Source organism: Sinocyclocheilus rhinocerous, unplaced genomic scaffold (genome assembly GCF_001515625.1).
Source record: "Sinocyclocheilus rhinocerous isolate Xijiao unplaced genomic scaffold, SAMN03320098_v1.1 scaffold335, whole genome shotgun sequence".
NCBI lineage: Eukaryota > Metazoa > Chordata > Actinopteri > Cypriniformes > Cyprinidae > Sinocyclocheilus > Sinocyclocheilus rhinocerous.
Genome location: NW_015659708.1, coordinates 816,333 through 836,870, shown reverse-complemented (window position 1 = coordinate 836,870; position 20,538 = coordinate 816,333). Strand labels below are relative to the sequence as shown.

Below are 20,538 nucleotides of genomic sequence, written 5' to 3'. Positions count from 1 at the left end.
GTCTTGAATGTTGAAAGAGATAAAAATGTTCATCATTTTGCAAGAAGATGCAACCACAATGTGTATCAGATGGCAGAAAATCCTGTTGTGCTCAAACTTTTTAAGAACACTTCTTATGTCAGATGTGTATTCAAATCATAGATACTTACAAGCATTTATTGCACTGACTGAATTGCAAAGCAATAGTAAAACCTATACAGAATTGTAGATGTAGATGATGTAGATGTTCTTATCTGTACAAATCAGCGTTTTCCCAAAACAGACTAAACCATCAGGGAACAACACTGGATGATCCTTTGTGAATGAGTCATCAGCTGTGTTTGACTATTATAAGGTCATTTTGCTATGCTGATAGATAAATCAGTTGCTCGTTCACTGACATGACTTGCAGTTGCTCTCTTCTCCCCTTTTCGATGTAATGGATCTGGTCATTCATAAATGTCTTCACTGCAGACAAAGAGGAGAAAGGCAGGAAGAGGGAGGTGACATGCACAAAAGTGCAGATCTTTGCTTGTTTGCGTAAACACAAATGATGTAAGTCAAGTGTGGTTTTGGCAAATTCATAAATTATTCATGTATTTATATTGTATGTTCAAGTTACAAAAATTCACAACCAAAATGTAACAACAAGGTAGACTCTGGAAGAGTCTTGTGATTTAGGGGGCCTGTGGAGGTACAGTCTGCCAGTTATTATTTGACATGAAACTATTTTTGTGAAACAAACAAAGCTTGTGTTATAAATACAATTAATTTGACCAAAGTCAAAGTTAAAAAGCTAATGTTCAGGTAAACGTTTCATAAAAATACAGTCTTTTAAAGAAAATGTAGGCAACAGCTATGTAAAGATTATTTTAATTAGTCCACGATTAAAATATCTTAATGTATGTAAATATTATAAATTAGTCTACTCACATTTTTACTACCAGCTTCAGAATGTAACATATCAGTATACAATATGCAACTGTAATAAGTATGTTTGTAAAAGTGATAAATAAATATAGCAGTTATGTTTTGTAGGTCTACCTACCAATTCTGTATGATTCCTATACAGAACACGATTTAAGTCTTTTGAGCTCATCTTAATAACTTGTAATATACATTTCTGGTAACTGAATCATTAATTTAATCAACTGTTCCTTATGCACTATTCACAATTAAAGTCGTTTAATAGAGGTTTTACTTTTAAGACAGCTTTTTATGACATAGCCTATTTGGAAGGCAACTCATTCAAAACTGCAGAGGAATCATATTCAAATCACTTGACTACTTGCAATCTCATATAAGTGGTTAGGTGCATATGCAAACTGATATAAAATATTTTCTATCAAAATCACAGAATATTCTGTGAAATTATTGTCAGTCTCACTTCTGAGCAATGTAGTATTTGTTCACTTTGTTATTTTGCAATATTGCTCAACCTTTAATGTTGCAGTGTCACTGCAGATGTTAGTTACGTGTGCTCAGTAATGCCATTATGAGCTAAAGTTTGAAGGTTTTCGATTCACTATTTAATCACAGAAGATATCAGAATTTGAACTGAACTGAACTATTGAAATTCTAGATTTTTTTCTAATGAATAGTAATTGCATCAGACACCTTTTTATACACTGTGTATTTATTGCAAAGGCAAATATTACAGGAATAAAATGAACAATAAAAAATGAGCTCAGATTAACCCCAGTCGTAATGCAATCCTGGTCTAAAAATTGTGCCCTTTACCCCATATTAGGCTACAAGTAATTTCCGTTTTCTCTTCTGGCCAATGTCATCCTGTTAATTAACAAACGAACATGTGTAAGCAAAAATAGCCGATCATAAAAATGTACGATTGACACATAAACATTTGTATGAAAAAAAAATGACATATATTACTAGTATTTTGCAATATTTTCATAAAGGCTCCATCTACATATTAAAGCATTAACTTTTCATTTTGTTAGATATTAATCTAGATATGAATCTCTTAAACTTTAGTGACAAACTCAATGTCTGCAGTCTTTGGAATGGAATTACAGCTTTCTTCTCTAGTGCCTTGCTGTGAGAGACTTTGGTCTTCCTCCATAAGCGCTCTATGAAAAATCCCAGACAGGCTTTGGTTGCAGCGTCGACTAACATCCAGTCCCGTGCAGAAATACAGAACCGTGTTAATGCAGCTGTTGAAATAGGTCAATTTTGAAGCCATACTCAGTGCCACTTTTACTGCTTCATTGTCTTTATTCACCAACTTGACCAGCCCTAGAAAGTGGTATGGAGCCCAACATAAGAAAAAGGCACAGACCAATACAGCAAGAATCCGAAGAGGCCTCGATTTTCCAGAGAGCCACGTTCTGTGTATCCCAACAGCAGCTAGTATGTAACAGATAAGGATGACCAGGAAAGGCAACAAGAATCCACAGATGAAACGAATGCAGTAGTAGACATACTTTGATGAAATCCCACCCTCTGCTGCTCCTTTCTCCTGCTAATGAAATTATAAATACATAATACTAAATATAATCTTAATGCAATGTACTGAAAGTTTGTGCATGCAGTAATCTGTAAAGCCATTCTGACCTTGAATGAGCAGTGGCTCAAATTGTTATTGCCGGGAAAGACTTGTCGGTACACAAAGAACGGTGAACTAAAGATCACCGCCACAATCCAAACTCCCACACTGACCACACGAGCAGCACATAACGTCCGTCGTTCTCTGGTGAACACTGGATGGCAAACGCAGAGTGCTCGATCCACACTGATGACGGCCAGAAGAAAAACACTGCAGAACATGTTGGCGTACTTGAAGAAACCATTGAACTTGCAGAGAAAAACTCCGAAAGGCCAGTGGTCATAGAAAATGATTTTGGTGAGAGAAATAGCTCGTGTCAAGCAGAAGATCAGGTCCGCTACAGCGAGATTAACCAGCCAAACGTTTGTGACGGTGGGTTTCATGCGGAAACCGGCCAGCCAGATGACCAAAGAGTTTCCGGTGGTGCCGAGGAGAACAATGACGGTGTAGAAGACAATGTTCACTGTCGTTTTCTCATAGTCCATTGAGATTTTGGAGTTGGAGTGAAGGGAAAGAGTTGTATTGGAGGTCATTCTACAAGCAACAGATAAATCCTTAGAAGGTGCCTTTTCATATGCTTATGCACTCAACTTTGATCTGTCTACACAATCTGTACACCATAAGCGTGCGGTTACCATGCTAGTCTCACGAGCTTCACCTCACAAGTAGATAAACATGATGAGAGTTGTCTGGCAACCAAGAGGACACAGGTTATTAAACTGATAGCGTTTACTTAGAAGTCATAATAGGAACATTGATTTCAGCTATAGATTTTGAATTTCCCTGCTAACTCCAGTAAAACCTTTTTTTTATTATTACTTTTTTGGCTCCCATTACATTTAGGATTTCATTCACTCTATATATTTACAATTTAATCAATGTATTTTATTTATATTATTACATTTGATTTCAAATTAAATTTATAATAAAAAAATATTTAATATTTTTCATTTAAACATTAATATTTTATACATTATTCATGCAACAAATATGATTTAATCCTTGTCCTTAATCCTGTATTGTAAAATGTCTTTCAAAATGGTTAACTAAATCTGGTGATGAATTGCTATGTTCTTTAGTGCACACAGTGTCAGTAGGCGTTTTTGCAATAATCAGCCCAAACTATTGGTCTCAGGATAAACAGCACTGCGAAATCCTTTGTCAATATGTTCAGCACAGACTATGTTTGAGTGTTAAATGCTATCAACTATTTTATGCTGAACAGGTTTTCTCACTGCATCTTTTGCTCAGTCATTCTAAAGTGTGCTCTTTAGCAACAAGGGAAGACAGGCAGGAAGAGGGAGGAGACGTGCACATTTTGTCTACAAACACATTCAATTCTGCAGATTTCTAAGTACAGAGAAATCACAAAGCCATTTAAATTGTTAAAGTGTGTGCTATATATTTAGCTTTTGTTGTGCCACAGTGTCAGGGTTGTATTTTATTTATTTATTTATTTATTTTGAATGAATAGAACTGCAGAAAAACAGCAAGCCAACACAAATTCAGTTAACAAGTGTAACTTTATGTCTTATTTCTAAATTTCCTAAAATGCTCAGGTTTCAGCTTGCTTGCTGAATTGCTGAAGGAAGTCACTGAAAAGTACTTTGACCAATAGCGTGCATGCATTGTACATAATCAACCAATTGTGGTGTGTGCATAGGCGTGGATGGGGGGGGGGTTGTCCACCCTAAAAATATGATTAAAAACAACGCTGTGTATTGTAAATAACAATGTTTTATACTTTAAATAATTGTGTCAGTAGTAAAACAACAAAAACGGGGCAAAAATGCGTTTTAAGTTTAGAAACATTTTGAGTCTCCCCCTCCCTTGCCTCACAGTGGTTTGGTCCAAATGCCTGCTTTCCTCTTTTACATCACCTACACACACACAAGTCAGGTGAGAGAGAACAAAGCCAATAGTTAGCCAGTAAGTAAGGCTGTCAAGGCTATTTTATTCACTTAAACATCGGATAAAGTGATTATTTTCTCTTTAATACAGTCCAATGCATTTTTTGATGAGTCGCTATGTTAGCAATAATAACGTTACCTGCTTGACAGACAGGGTTGCCAGGTTTTCACAACAAAACCCGCCTAATTGCTACTCAAAAGTAGCCCAAACTAAGTGTGTTTCGAGGGGACCCCCCGGTAAAATCGCGTTCTGGGGGTTAAAATACACCTTATAGGGGATGCTTCAATCTGCAGACATGAAAAACAACCCGCTGCAACAGTGATAAAGTAGCCCAATTCCATGGGAAAACCGCAGCCTTGGCAACACTGTGATGGATAGTAACGTCTACAACGGACACGACCGCTGATGCGGCGTGACCACAACAGCTTGAAGTCGTCTAATTTGGTCTCCCTGCTGCACTATTAGTAAGGTTTTCCTCTGTGTATACATGTCCTTACAAGTACAATTTTAGATGGATTATTTGTGTCCCCTTCAAAAATTGCTCTTGAGATATTTTATGTTTATTGTCCCCTCCAACTGTTAGACGGAATTTACGCCCCTGGGTGTGTGAGAAGGTGGGATCTACAGAGCACAATCGAAGCAATGCAAATACATGTATATATAATGTATAAGCTTGTCAATAAGAAAAACAAAGATAAAACCCGGACATTTTAAGTAATTTAGAAATCCCAGCCAGGACATGTCCAGGAAAAAAGAGGACCTTTATGGTCACCCTAATTAAGTAAATAAATACATAACATAATAAAAAATAATAATAAATCTACATAATAATACATAATCTAAGTAGGCTTACGTACATAATAACAGAATGTGAATTACTCAGAACTGTAGACACGCAGTCAAGATTTCGCAGTGATTATGACAAAATAGGGGAGAGCAGGGATGGTTGTAACATTTTTGACATTTCTGTTTGTATCCTGAAGTATCTTGAAGAACAAGCAAAAAATGCATGGTTTAGTTTCAAACCCAAGGAGTGAAATGTTACTATTCACCCCAATGTCCGGGTTAGATGTAACATACCCTGGGGTGAGATGTAACATTATGATATCCACCAGGGTGAGATGTAACATTACGCAACAAGGACTATGACAAAAAAAAAAAAAAAAAAAGCTTTTTAACACTGACTTTTCAACATAAATGGTGTATGTTTCTGTGTATGTGATACATTAGCAACATAATAATAAAACTGAATAACATGTGTGTTAATGTCAGACGTAATTTGCCATAATAAAACTGAACTTGAACACTTGAACATTTAGAGACACCACTGGGTTTGTTTGTTTTTGTTTTTTACCTCAAAATTCGTTTTTTTCTTCTAAAATCTGCTGTGCCTGCCACAGGGATTTACATTATCATATGTGGAATAAGGACTAAACTGAGAAAGTGTGAAGTGAATTAGGTGATTTGTAACTTGCTCCTTGTTTGAGAAACTGGATGTGTTACAACTGACCCATGTTACCATCCCCAGTCTCCCCTAATGAGTGACATGTCTGTCGGTATTTAGGTGGCCCTCTGGTGGTGGAGCTGCACAACTTTTTGTGTTGTGACATGTATTTGAACGAACAATCGCTTGTTCCACCGCTAGTGGTTTATCATCAAATTCCAAAGGTCAAGGGGAAAAAAAGTCCTGGTGGAAATGTTGACGACTTTGCGTATAAGTTAGATGACCCGTTTTATTTAAATGTGTATTTTTTTGTTGTTGCTAGAATAGGACTTTGCTAGATAGTTTACACCTTCATTTTTTCCCATGGTTCCATCTTTACATTTATTTTTGTATGATGATATCAGTGCCAGCTTGTGGTCAAGTGTGATATACCCTGTGGTAAATGCTGGTGGTAAACATTCTCCATGTGTGGACATGTTTGTATCTTTGTCCAAGTAAGAATAATGACTAATCTAACAAATGATATTTTCCAGGGTTCATTTATTCCAGAATATAAAAGACTGAAATAGCCAGTGTTTGTGGATGTGTGTGTGTGTGTGCATGCACATGCTTGTTGGGAAATCTGACCCTAGCTTTCAGTTCTTCATGCTTATCAGCTGTGCCAGAGATGGTGTATAAGAGATTTGTGAAAAAAGTCACAAAAAAGTGCCATCTTTCACGAATATAGTTGACACCCTTAAAAAAAAAAAGAAAAAAAAAACTTAAATACACAAATCCCATGTTCTTCAGAAAGAGGCAATGATTTTAGAACCTATTATTTAATTAAAGGGGTCATATGATGCCTGGGGCTGATCCGTGCTGGTCGCTGAGGAAATACATCAACTTCGTGCTGTGGATCACCGGATCGGCTTTCACCGTGGACGAAGCGGAGTCCAGCCCGGGGTCGTCACATGTGGTTGCCGCAAGCCCACCGGCCGCTCCTTCGTCGAATCCGCCGGCTGCGCCATTCTCAAGCCCACCCGCCGCCGCTCACTCTAGCCCGCCGGCCTCCGCTCAGTCTAGCCCGCCATGTGTTTCGTTGTGAAAGCGAAACTACTTCGTTTGGTCATCCAAAAGAGGACGCGACTAGAAATCAGTGGTTAAGTTGTATTTACAACACTGTTCCAGAACACTTCAACCCAAATATTCAGATGTGTGCAGCACATTTTATGGAGGACTGTTTCCTGATCCTGGGAGAGTAGACTACAATGCCGGCTGTTCTGACTCACAGACTGTAAGTACGTTTTCATTTAAAGGATTAGCCACTGATGATTCAAACGCGAGTTTTGAGCAGTGTAGAGTAGCGCTTGTTTGTCATTTCTCCGATCACAAATGCAGACATGGTTTATGTTAACACGCGTTTATGTTTACGCGGCGTGATGCAACGCAACGCAACGCATAAAAAGACAGTATAAGTCATTATAATTTTCAGACCGATGAGCTTTGTAAAAATCGACACGTTTCAGAAAGGCGGGGCATAGAGGAGAAACAATAATGTACAGTATGTGGAAAATAATGTGGGTTTTTTTTACTTTAAACTGCATAAACACATTTCATTACACCAAATACACAAAATAATGTTCTTTTTAGCAACATGACCCCTTTAAATTATCAGAACATAAAAAAGTATCTTTCTTTATACTTCAGTGTTGACTGGATTCAACAAACTCAACCATTCTGTCATGTTACCAAGGTTATTCTAAGAAAAATAATCAAACAAATATTTTACTTCAATTTTATATAAAAAAGATTATCAGTAACTACAAACCAACAAACTAGCTAGCCACTAATGAGTAACAGGTTAATTTAGGCTAAATCTGAAACCATACTGATACAAATCAGATCCAGGTCAGTCAGACGTGCTGGTGCAGAAAAAGTTATCAATTTAGTTTGAAGTTGAAGTTAAAGTATTTAAAGTTTCAAATATGCAAATGAGTAATACAATAATCATAATTGAAGCTGAAACATTAAGTTTGAATGAATATAGTCAATCCAATCATTTTACAATAGATTATTTGAGTAATACAACACTATATTTATATCTGGGTCTTGAGTCAAATAAGTCTACCTTTAAAATACAAACAATCAATAGGAGATATAGGCGCCTAATAGAGAGAAGAAAAGGAGAAGTTGAAGCAAAGAGAAATGTAAAAGTATAGAAAAGACCCTACACTGAAAAAATTTACTAAAAATTTTTAAGGTAAGTGGTTGCACTCAATTTATTTTAGCTACATTTAAATAAACAAATTTAGTTGACTAACTTTCAACATGTTTTTTTTTTGTTTTTTTTTAATGTAGCTACAATAAATTGTTTGCAACCACTTACCTTAAAAAAATAGTATAATTTTTTTCAGTGTAAGTCAGGAAGTCCATACATTCTTATACCTTCAGCAAGATCTGATAAATGAAGGGTAAGCCCCCAATTTTGCTTGGTCATACTTAGCTAGGCAAATAGGGCCCCCTACCCTTGGGCTTAGTCATGTTTAACCAGACATATGGTATTATAAAGATATTATTTACCCTGCACATCTCTACTGCTATAAGTCTGCAAAGCATCCAATAGCATTGTGGGTTTTAACACCTTTAGAAGATAAGCAAGATGAGCTAAACGAGCTCAGGTCTCCTGATATGTCTGGATCAAAATTAAATACACCTTCAGACTTTGATGTGGTTTCCAAGAAAATATTTAAAAAGCAAATTCGCAGAAATGACCAGGGGCCCAAGAAGGTATACCTCTGTCCTAATCTTGACCTAATACACACACACACACACTAAAGAAGATAGACTTGAACAGAATCATCCTCACGTATGCATGACACACACAGCTGAGTAGAATACATAAATTATGTATGTTAAGAATACATGAATAAATGAGCAAATAATAAATGAATAAATAAATATATGAAAAGTAATAATCAAAGAATCACACAAGTAAATTCATAATGCAATTCATAATACATAATATCTATATTAATATAGAAATATGTAATAATTAACACAGCACATACCAATTCTCATGATGCTTTTTTTTGGGGGGGGGGGAATTTTAGCACTGAAATGCTTGGTTAAATTTCTTTTTTATTTTCTCTTCTTCTTCTTCTTTTAAAAATATCTTCTTTTTTTTCAATGTTTATCACTTGTATTTTTTGTTTGTGGGGTGGCTGACTAAATGCAAGTGCAAAAAAACTAAAATGACCACACTGTTGTGAAAATTCACTTCCTCTTCAGGCTTTCACAGAAGGCCACATTCGATGTGCATAAAAGATGGCCGGGAAAAAATTGGCACTAATATATAATATAATATAATATATAATAGCAGAGTCTCATCTTCATGCACCAGGGTCTTTTTTTATTTTCTGTGACTTATTTCTACAGAATATAGAAAAATTATAGAACGAACTTTATAGAAAAACTGAAAAATAATTCTGTATAAAAATTATTCAAACATTTTTATAAGTAATTATTTCAAATGTATGATCTTTAAGGATATTAAAGGTTACCAATTACAAAAAAAGTTCTGAAATTACAATTAAAGAATACAAATAAGGAAGGACAAAAGGAAATATTATGCAAGGAACACAACAGAGAGGGATAGAAAAAAGAAGCATAAACAGAAGTTCTTTCTTCCTGTCTGCATTTGTCAGGAAGCTTTGACTTTCTGTCAGGGAGTTTCTGATTTCAGTCTCACTACACAGTGCTGTTTCAGATTAAAAGGCTTTATAATTACAAAGAAGTATGAAATTAATGAAATTAGTCAAACTTACTGTGTGTAATCAAGCCAATTAATATAATTACTGACTTAAATAAGAACGTAATTCAAAGTGTTATGCAAAGCTCCCAATAACATTTAAAAGCTCCAGAGAGTAATAAACACTAAATACTGAATGCTATATTTAAGACACAAAAGACTCAATGTTACTGAAAACCTGTGGTCCTGAACTGGTTTTGCATTAAGGCCCAGACTTTGCATAAAGAACAGAAGTTTGATTTACAAGCTTGTTAACAGTCTGTGTCAGATTTGTATGGTTTTCAAGACTGATGATATAGCTTATGCACGTCCATGTTGCTAACTGCTTAACATAAAAAGCTGCATTCTATTTAATTCATTTAGCTTTATTTTCCAATACATTTCAACTGCCACATCAGGCCAGTGACCTATTTTTGGGCCCCAACCCACCGGTTGAAAACCACGGCTTCAAACCTACCCATCATACCACAAAACCATGGCAAAAAGACATTGTTTTTGATACAGCTTGATATCAACATATCACTACTAACAACATTAGTAGTAAATACAGACACTTCAGAAGAAAATGAAAACTTGGATTCATGTGATAAACATAACTATTCTAACTGATGTGACACTTTTCACTTCCCCTTCACCACCCATTAAAAAAAACTATGACCACATCTTAAGCTACTTTCTCAGAATCCATTTCTGCTTGTTAAACTAAAAAAAAAGACTATATGCTGATTATCTTTTTCTGTTATGCTTGAGCCACCAGGCTAGAAAGTGGCTGACATCTTTAATGGTTTTGCCACCAAAAAAGCAGAACTCTCTGGTGGTTTATGAGATAATATTTAAAAGAAAAATATCCTAACATCAGACTGCAGTCGGGTCATTCAGGCAGACAGGAAAAGGAAAACAGAACAGAAACATCTTCCAATAAAAAACACTCAAGAATAAAAACCCTATAAAGTTTCAAAACCCATAGCACTTTTCTTTATAAATAAATAAATAAATCACAAATAATCACACAGAAGAGGTAGCAGGAGCTCAAAGGTGGGAAACTTTATATTACCAAAACCACAGACAGGAAAAGAAATAAGTTCAGGTTTTGTATTCATTATTTTTTCCCCATGTAATTTGGCTTTTAAGATGTTATCAGACAAAAAAAAAATCAAGAGGATCAAAATAAACTGCTTTATTAAAATGCTTTATTTTCTGTATAAAACAATGGTACATCTTTCTTCATGCACGGTAGTTCAAGTTTTGCACAACATGCCATAAGATGCACATATCATTTCTAAACAGACCAATCAGAATGGATATTCAAATGACACAACATCATTCCATCAAAAACGGTGCTAATGCAAACTGCCCCCCCAAAAAAAAAGAGGCAAACAAAAATATAAATAAATAGCCGCGCATCCAACCAGTCATTGTCAGCAATAACAGTTCAGGCAGACCGGAGTTAATATGCTGTTCAGGGAGCCCAGAAACCATAGCAGTGTCACTCTCAGAAACCTGACCACAGTTTATTGGCTTTGAAGCAAGGAAATATAGTAGCTGCTAAACAGCGGTTTACGTGTTAATGCTAAGAGGTCACAGAAACAGACTTGTGAAAACCATTGCTTCCAATTCTAAAGTTTATCATGTACAAAAGCATGTATTATTTTGCTCTGCAAAAGTGTCAAAATTACACTCACAAATATATACATGTTGATTTCACTATTCTTGTATGTTTTCTTTTTAGGTTTAACTCAGATAAGTTCTTAATTATCGAGCTTATTTTAAAAACAGTCTGGTAGCATAATTGTCAGCAAAAAAAAAAAAAGAAGATTTTTCACATTTGGATTTAATCAGTGTTTACATATCGGCCTCCCCGTAATATTTCCCCACTGACCGGTACTGCTAAAAAGCAAAAATGACATTACAATGAAACTCTTTTAAACTTTAGTCATGCCCTCAGGTCTGTCTCGAATGATCCCTGCAGTCTTTGGAATAGAATTACAGCTTTCTTCTGCAGTGCCTTCCTGGGACTGCATAGTGTGGCCTTCTTCCATAAGTGCTCTGCGATAAATCCCTGATATGCTTTGTCTGAAGCGTCGCCTGACATCCAGTCCCATGCAGAAGTACAGCACCGGGTTTATGCAGCTGTTGAAATATGCAAAGCCCTTAGCAATAGGTAGGCCCACTTTAACAGCATGGCTCTTCTTGTCCACCATCTTGGCGAGCAGTAGGCAGTGGTAGGGGCCCCAACATAAGAAAAAAGCACAGACCAGTCCAGCGAGAATCCGGAGAGGCCTCGATTTTCCAGAAAACCTTGTTCTGCGTATCCCAATGCCAGCTATAACGTAGCAGCACAGGATGACCAGGAAGGGCAACAGGAATCCACATAAGAAGCGAATGCTGTACAAGGCGTTCTTTGCTGAATTGTCACCCTTTGATGCTTCTTTCACCTGCACAAAGTAAATCAGATTTCTGAATGATGACAAACTATTTCACATTTACTATGCTAAAAGAAAGTTCATGTTTAAACAGACAGTTCACACAAAAATTAGAAATTAAAATTAGAAATGTACTCATCTGATGCGTCACATAATGAAATAAAGTGGTACGAAATACGAAAGAATAAGATACGTTCTTGTTTCCATCCAAAGTTGAATCTAACCTATGCGCAAAATTGGAATATTGCATAAAACATTTACGAATAAAACATTTTCCATCCAACAAGTCAAAGAGAACAAAATCGTCACTTTCTGACAAACTGTCACTAAATATCACTAAGAAAAGTAGGAGAAGCTACTGAATATAATAATTTTCACATATAATAAATAACTTGCGCCTCAGAGCGAGCAGACAAAACACAATAAATGCGGTTTCGGAGGTGGATGCCTGGTGTTTGGGAACACAGTCGTGTAAGACAGTTCTGGGAGGCAATTATACAGAAATACTTTGACGACAGACTATGCTCAGGCGTTTCGGAATGCCCATAACAACATTTCAGATGTTGCGTAACGAGAACTGTCTGCTGGATAGTCTAGGTAAGCCATCCCATTGAGCAAAGTCACATGAAGTTTTTGATCCGCATGGAGGAATTTATTTGGTAAATGTGTTATAATCTCCCATTATTCGCATTAACTCTTTTTTTACTATAGTCAAAAACCACCTCAAACAAGCGTATAAACCTTTTTGCGAATTAAGGGATTTTTTTTAAATTTGGCATTTCCATCACTCGTTTCTGATGCGATACGTCAAAATTTGCATAAAAACAGGGTGATATATTTTGCAATATTTTAGAAATGTCGATAAAAAACTGTTGCGAAATGACGGCATTTCCATTAACCAATGTTATGCGACTAAACATATTTTTTCTTCTCACGATAAATAATGGCAATGGGAGTTGATAGGGTTACGTGTATGTCAGCCACGGCACTAGCCATTATTTTTAATCGAAGGAGGCGTATACATATATCTTTAGCGAAGCAACACAGAGAGTCGCTTCTGGGACGCTTATGAAACGTGCCGTGGCGCGGCTGGTACTATAAACTCAAGCACTGACAACCGCTCTTACTTATAAGCGTGAGCCTTGAAATTTCCTGCTCACATAGCAGCTTACAATAGATATTCGAATATTGTCTTATGAACATGTAACTGAAGTCAAGCCCATAGACTTTAGCCAGGATAGCGTCGTATCTTTAGCAGGAATGAAATGAGGCTGTGAGAGATAGAAGTACAGTGCGTTCAATTTGCTTAGCAGAAATACCCATTTCTGCTGATTTTTTCTGGGGGGAAAAATTAAATGGACAAAAACTCCATAAAACAGTTTTGAAAATTCTAACTTTTGAAAACAACATGATCTAGGCGTTTTACATGCAGTGCGTACCATTGTAAAGACTGTCACAGTCTCGTTTCATTCATCCGTGTTAAATTCAGAATTGTGTCTAATCTGACTGAGGTCTGTTTGTGATTGTCATCATAACCACCATTATGACAATGTCCAAAACAGCAAAATGTTATCACATTTGACAAGACAAAAGTTCAATTGAGGTGCTATTTCTTCTGTCAAATCTTAATTTACCGACAGCTTGTACACTTCAGACCACACAGACTACACGGGAGTAGCTCTGGTGGAGAACAGTGACTGGATATAAAACTTAAGATGGCACACAGCTCATATCTGCATCTCTGTAAGAAACCACACATGAAAACCCACAAGAATGCTCTCTTGAACTGTATACCGTGACATACAGTACTAGTTGTCCAATACGGTTCTGTTTACACAACAGGGCTTTGCCGAAAATACAGTTTTGAGTTCTGAAAATTTACTGGTGTGAGTTCGGTTATTAGAAGGCTGTAAATCCCATATATAACCGAGATGTGTATATTCTGCTAAGAGGATGAGTAGACTAAATGATGACAAAATTTCAATTTTGGGGGTATATTTTTTTCTTTAAGTATCTTATTTGCCCCCTTTTTTTGTCTGCTTAGAATGTATTATTTATATAATTAAATGATTCAACCTATGCAATATTATAATATATGCAAATATAATTACTTGATAACCCATTTTTAAATTCACATAGAATTCCAAAGTTGTTCTGACCTCCAGTGAGCACTTGCTCAAGTTGTTGTCACCAAGGTAGACCTGCCGGTAAACAAAGTACGGTGAACTAAAGATCACCGCCAAAATCCAAACTCCCACACTGACCACACGAGCAGCACATAACGTCCGTCGTTCTCTGGTGAACACTGGACGCCAGATACAGAGTGCTCGATCCACACTGATGACGGCCAGAAGAAAAACACTGCAGAACATGTTGGCGTACTTGAAGAAACCATTGAACTTGCAGAGAAAGAGTCCAAAAGGCCAGTAGTTATAGAAAAGCTTTTTGAGGAGCGAAGTTATACGGGTAAGGCAGAAGATCAGGTCCGCTATGGCGAGATTGACCAGCCATATGTTAGTCACATTGGGCTTCAGACGCCTGCCAGCTATCCAGATGACCAAAGAGTTCCCGGTGATGCCGAAGATAATGGTAACGGTGTAGAGGACAATGGTAACATTATCCATAATGGCATCAATGTCCACTGTAGTTTTCCCATGGTGGGTTGAGATGTCTGAGTGGGGCTGCATGAGAAGAGTTGCATTGGAGGCCATTCTGAGAGACAAATGAAAATGATATACAGTATGTTTGTTCAAATTAAGCATTTTAATTGATTCACAGATGGAATGATTAGCAAGGTCAAAGTCGCCGTTTCAATTCCCAGGGAATGCATGCAGGTAAAATGATATCTGTAATGTGTAAAGTATCTTTAAATAATTCCCAAGAACTACAATACTAGACATGAGTAAATATGAGCACAAAAATATAAGCATCTACATGTACTTCCTCTTATTCACCCAGCACCATTTCCTTGTGTATTTATGGGGTGGTAATTAAAATATTAAGTACAGTTGAAATTATAGTTTAAATATTTATATATATTTTAAATATAGTTTAATCAAGCCATATTGGGCTCTCACATGACAGAAGCCACCCAGCTCTTACTCAGAGTCTGTTTCAAAATATCTGTCTGGAAAAAAAACTGAACCTTTCACCTTCAAAAAAATAGAGAAGTGGAAAGAAAATAAGTGCTTTTAAATGGCACACAGCTGCAGAAACAACTTCATGCACCTGATTCATGCATTTGTGACAGCATTTCATAAAACTTGCAGTCTTTATGTGTTTCACTTAATGTTAGCTAATATCTTTCTGGTACATTGCCATTTCGTGAGCAATTCATCATAAGTGTCATTGCATGCTCGTATTTGAGCGACACCATATGGTAAGATAAATATGAGTTGTCTGGCAACTAAGAGGTTGCAGCATATAAAACTGGTTTAAAAGCAAAGCTAATGTGAGTTATATATTTTGAATTGCTCTGCTGAATCATGAAAGGTCAGAACATCTTATTGTAGTATTTCCATTACATTTAGCATTTACTCACACTAAATATGTTGTGTAATTCTGGCAAGAAAACAGTGAATTGAAGGTAATTAATTCCATGGTGTAAAACCCAATGATACTTCTTGAAAAACAAAAACTGTTGTTTTGCATCAGAGTTAGTTGTGTTTCTCCTTTCATGTTAAAACAGAAAGCAATAGTACATACGAATAAGAAGAACGCAAAAAAGGCATGACAATTTAAGGCAGAGATAGGCAATTTAACAGCTTATGTTTGAAAAATCACATTAAATGTATGGTATATAAAACACAAAAATGCAATAAAATGATTGCACAGCATGGATTGCATTGGAAAATTTTAGTAAAAAAAATATATATATAGCAAATTACCAACTGGATAATGAATTGCTGTGGGTGTTCTTACCTTAGTGAAAGTTTGCTCAAAGAACTAGTTGGCACAATCAGTGTTTGAGGAAACACCACTGCATAGTAATTTGTGAATGTGTCCAGCAGAGACCGAGTAGGAGTGTTAGGTCATGTTCAGTGTGCAGGCAAATAAATATGTGACGTGTTCATTGACATCGTTTCCAGCTCCTCTCCTTCTCTCTGAACCCTTTTCTCCCCTTTTTCATCATGTGATCATTAAGTGTCTTCTTTACAGACAAAGAGAGGACAAACAGGAAAAGGGAGGAGACACAGATGAACAAACACAGAAACATAAATACATATGTGTGTTTACTCCATTATGCCTCTGGGAGAGTTAAAGGGATTATTAAGGGGATTCTCACCCTCCGGCCATCCAAGATGTAGATGAGGTTGTTTCTTCATTGCAACAGATTTGGAGAAATTTAACATTAAATCACTTGCACACCAATGGATCCTCTGCAGTAAATGGGTGCCGTCAGAATGAGAGACCAAATGGCTGATCACAGTAACACACAACACAACTCCAGTCCATCAACTGACGTCTTGTGAAACGAAAAGTTGTGTTTGTAAGAAAGAAATGCATCATTAAAGCATTTTAACTTTAAACTCTCCCTTCTTTTTTTAAGATTTATTTTTGGCATTTTTTGCCTTTTATTTAGATACGACATTGAGCTGACAGGAAACAAAGTAGGAGAGAGAGAAGGGGGCGGGATCGGGAAAGATCCTTGAGCCAGGATTTGAACTCAGGACGCCCGTAGTGCAATGACACAATATGTCGGCACGCTGCCCACAAGGCTAACGGCACAGACTAAACTCTCACTTTTGACCCAAACACCACTCAATAATCCATAATAATAGTTTTCTTCAGTGGAAAAGTCCATCCTCTGTTCACATTAAAATTCACCATCATGCTTGTTTAGATCTGTTTTGGATTGATTTCACTTGTAAATGGATCTTAACCTGTGCATATTTCTCTCCTGATTCAGACTAGATGAATTTTACACTGGAGGAATCAATGTTATGGACAGAGACGTGTATTAAATCCAGAAGCAACAGTTTGAAGTTAATAATGACTTAAAGGTGCACTAAGCAATATCTGAAAAACGCTTTTGACCACAGTGTCGGACCGAGTCCCAAAACACACTTGTAGCCAATCAGCAGTAAGGGGGCGTGTCTTGTAATGATTGAGAGATTTGAGTGCACAGGACAGATATGTGCAGATCGACTATAGGTAGAGAGAGATGGCAGATAAGAAAAGAGGAAAATATCAGAGAAACAAAACATCAATATTAAGGGTTACGACCAGGCAAGAGGTAGGACCCGCGTAAATATCGGAGCAGCTTTCCAGCAGTGGAGAGAACTCAAGGAGCGGGAAGGCCTGGAATCGGACGCCGAGGTTACGTTGTTTTGCGTTGCGTTTTTGATAGGCGAGTAATGTTGATTTTGCATTGTTTCACACAACTTATCCGTGCTGGCTTATGTTTGAATATGTCATCTTCACTTGTTTCCGCGATCGTCGTTGCCATGGTTGTGTGCGTACGTGTGATGTGGAGATTTTAAAATAGGGGCGAGGTCCTGTTGGGGTATGGGCGTGTTTGATTTGGTGCTTTCAAATATCAACATCGTTTGGCAAAATTCGCTTAGTGCACCTTCAATGATGCATTTATTACAAACACAAAACTTTTGGGTTACTTACTTGTGGATTACGGTGATGTTTTTATCAGATGTACTGGCGGCACCCATTCACTGCAGAGGATCCACTGGTGAGCAAGTGATGAACTGCAGAATTTCTCCACATCTGTTCATATGAAGAAACACACTACATCTGGGATGGCCTGAAGGTGAATACATTTTTAGCAAATTTTCATTTTGGGTGAACTATTTATTTAAAGTATATTGTGTATCTAATTACATTCCTGCCTATAAAGCAGTCATTGTGACTGTACATCAAAACATCATATTCTTTTCTGAATTTTGAAAGAATGAATATGCCAATACTGATACTACTAATGATTTTTATAAATGTGTAGAATATTTCACATATAAGCACTGTATACACCCATATTTGCATATAATTTGCATGTCTGGTTCTCTTTGTCAATGTGCCCTATTTTATTATGTGGTTTTGCCTACATATTCTCCATGAATTTTGTTTTCAATCACATATCAGTTCAAATGAAAATGGTTTGAAGTGGTTTCCAACCTTAGATATAAATGGTTCAATGCTGTTTGTGTTTATATTTAATACTTATTAACATTATTTGTTATGGCATTAGAACTATTAGTGAAAAACGATTGTGATGTTTTGTTGTTGTTGTTAAGCGTTTATTTTGTTTCATCTTTTTAACTAATTTAAATTAAGATATGAAAAAGTGGCATTGTTAAATGTTGGTCTGTGCTGCCACCTACAGCTGAGATATAGCATTACAGAACAACATGTAAGAATCTGTGGCCTGACAATCAGAAAAATGTGTATGATAATAGACAGTTATACAGTTTAAGGTAAAAATTAATTGATTTACGCAATGTCAAATGTAAGAAATAATAACGGAACTGACCAAAATGTGAAATTACAGTTAGTAAGGAAGACTAATACAATAATAATACATTTTTAAATAAACAGTTTAAACTCAATGTCAAGTAAATATCCGTACAAGAAAACAATTCAAAAAGAAAACGTATTGTTGCTGTATTTTTGTTTTAAAATATCAAATGCATTTTTGATATTTTAAAACAAAAATACAGCAACAATATGTTTGTAATACTAAGCAGGAAAACATATGTAAATAGAAAATGTGCTGTGTTTTACTTGTGAACACTTTACTGTGCATTGCACAGCTCTATGAAATACTTGATTCTATTTTAATCAATTACTATCTTTAAAGGCTGTCAAAATATGCTATATGAATCTCCATATCATTAGCACTTACATATACCAAAATTTCCAGTTTTATTCCCAGCTATATTCTAAAGGTTTTTACACAGGGTTTTTGTGTAAATCATTCACCTGATTTATATAATATTTTAATTGACAGTATTTTCTGATTTATGGAGTGATAAAAAAAGAGATATCCAAAATCCCCTATGTAAAAACTCTTTTATTTCATTTGTTAAGTTGTTAAGTGAATGTCTGGCAGCTCCACATCAGGTAAAAGTTTCTGGTTATTTTTGATTATAAACCAAATATTCAGTAGTCTAGAATTAATTTAATAGTTTCAGTTTCTCATATTCAGTGTTTCTCTAATGTATGTGTGCTAATGTACACATGTTTATGTACATTTAAAAAATCAGATGATATAATTTTGCAGTTATTTAGTAGCAAATGATAAAATGCCAACAAAGATATAACATTCAAAGCCACATCTGTTTGACTATAAGTGAGCATATATTTTATCCAGATCTCTGCAACATGAGTGGACCAAAAGTCCTGGTCGTCATAATCTGGATATTGAGAGGTTAGAGACTTGCTTTTGTTAATCTGCTGGGTTTGAAAGGTTAGTCTTAAATTAATCCATGAACAAATACTGAATATGTGAGCGTCTCTGTGTTATTTATGATGATGGCTGGTGATTTAACTTTGCACTTCTGTGATTTATTGCATTGTTAAGTCAAGTTAAGCACTTGTATGCTTTGGCATGTGCCGGCCTCCATTATGTATGTGTTAAACTAATGTAGAACGTGCCGTGTGTTTTTTATGTATGCAGGTGCTGCCAGTGACAAATGGGAAATTAAAATGCCTAAGAAAATAGATGCAATAAGTGGCTTCTGTGTTCAAATTCCATGTCAGTTTGAGATCCCCGACTCATTCAAAAAGTCCCTAAACAAATCTGTTGAGGCAACTTGGGAAAAAAACAACCAAAGAGGGGCCAGACGTGCTTAGTTCAAAAAGAACAGGGTTGTCTCTACTAAAAGGAAATGTGATTGGCAACATCTTAAACAAAAATTGCACCACTGTGTTTCACAACTCTCCTGTTGGATTCGGTGACAATTTTTTCTTCAGACTTCAGGGTTGAACCTCTCAAGTACACATTTGAGCAAGGAATATACATTACAGTCCGTGAAGGTTGGAATACTTATTTTCAAAATATAATTTTACTTTTACATACAGTGCCTTGCGAATTTCATACCCCTATTCATATCCCTTCATTTTTTTTTCACGTTTTGTTATGTTGCTGCCTTATGCTAAACTGCTTTAAATTACTTTTTTCCACATCAATCTATACTCCATACACCATAATGGTAGAGCAAAAAACAGGTTTTTAACATCTTCACAAATGTATTAAAAATAAAAAACTTAAATGATTCCATTGCATAAGTATTCATACCCTTATCTGGAACAGTTGAAATTTAGCTCAGGAGCAATCATATTGCTTGTAGATATTACTACACTTCGAGTGAAGTTAACCTGTGGCAAATTCAATTGAATGGATATCATCTGGAAAGGCACACACATCTTAATAAAAGGTCTAACAGCTGATAATGCATATATCAGAGCAAAAACCAAG

General features: G+C 36.1%; 2 protein-coding genes and 1 pseudogene across 2 annotated transcripts; 1 reads left to right on the top strand and 2 right to left on the bottom strand.

The window, feature by feature from the left end:
- Nucleotides 1-1,963: 1,963 nt before the first annotated feature.
- LOC107724065 (fMet-Leu-Phe receptor-like) lies at nucleotides 1,964-3,078 on the bottom strand. Its single transcript, XM_016532842.1, has 2 exons — nucleotides 2,554-3,078; nucleotides 1,964-2,458 (listed from the first exon to the last, which is right to left on the bottom strand). Exons 1-2 carry the CDS (start codon nucleotides 3,076-3,078, stop codon nucleotides 1,964-1,966), a joined length of 1,020 nt encoding a protein of 339 aa, XP_016388328.1.
- Nucleotides 3,079-11,454: 8,376 nt separating this feature from the next.
- On the bottom strand, nucleotides 11,455-16,145 carry LOC107724079 (C3a anaphylatoxin chemotactic receptor-like). The gene is made up of 3 exons (XM_016532852.1): nucleotides 16,032-16,145; nucleotides 14,270-14,822; nucleotides 11,455-12,122 (listed from the first exon to the last, which is right to left on the bottom strand). Exons 2-3 carry the CDS (start codon nucleotides 14,819-14,821, stop codon nucleotides 11,610-11,612), a joined length of 1,065 nt encoding a protein of 354 aa, XP_016388338.1. The 5' UTR covers nucleotide 14,822; nucleotides 16,032-16,145; the 3' UTR covers nucleotides 11,455-11,609.
- A 3,297-nt stretch (nucleotides 16,146-19,442) lies between these two features.
- The window catches only part of LOC107724064 (sialoadhesin-like), an 8,282-nt pseudogene continuing 7,186 nt past the window's right edge, over nucleotides 19,443-20,538 (top strand).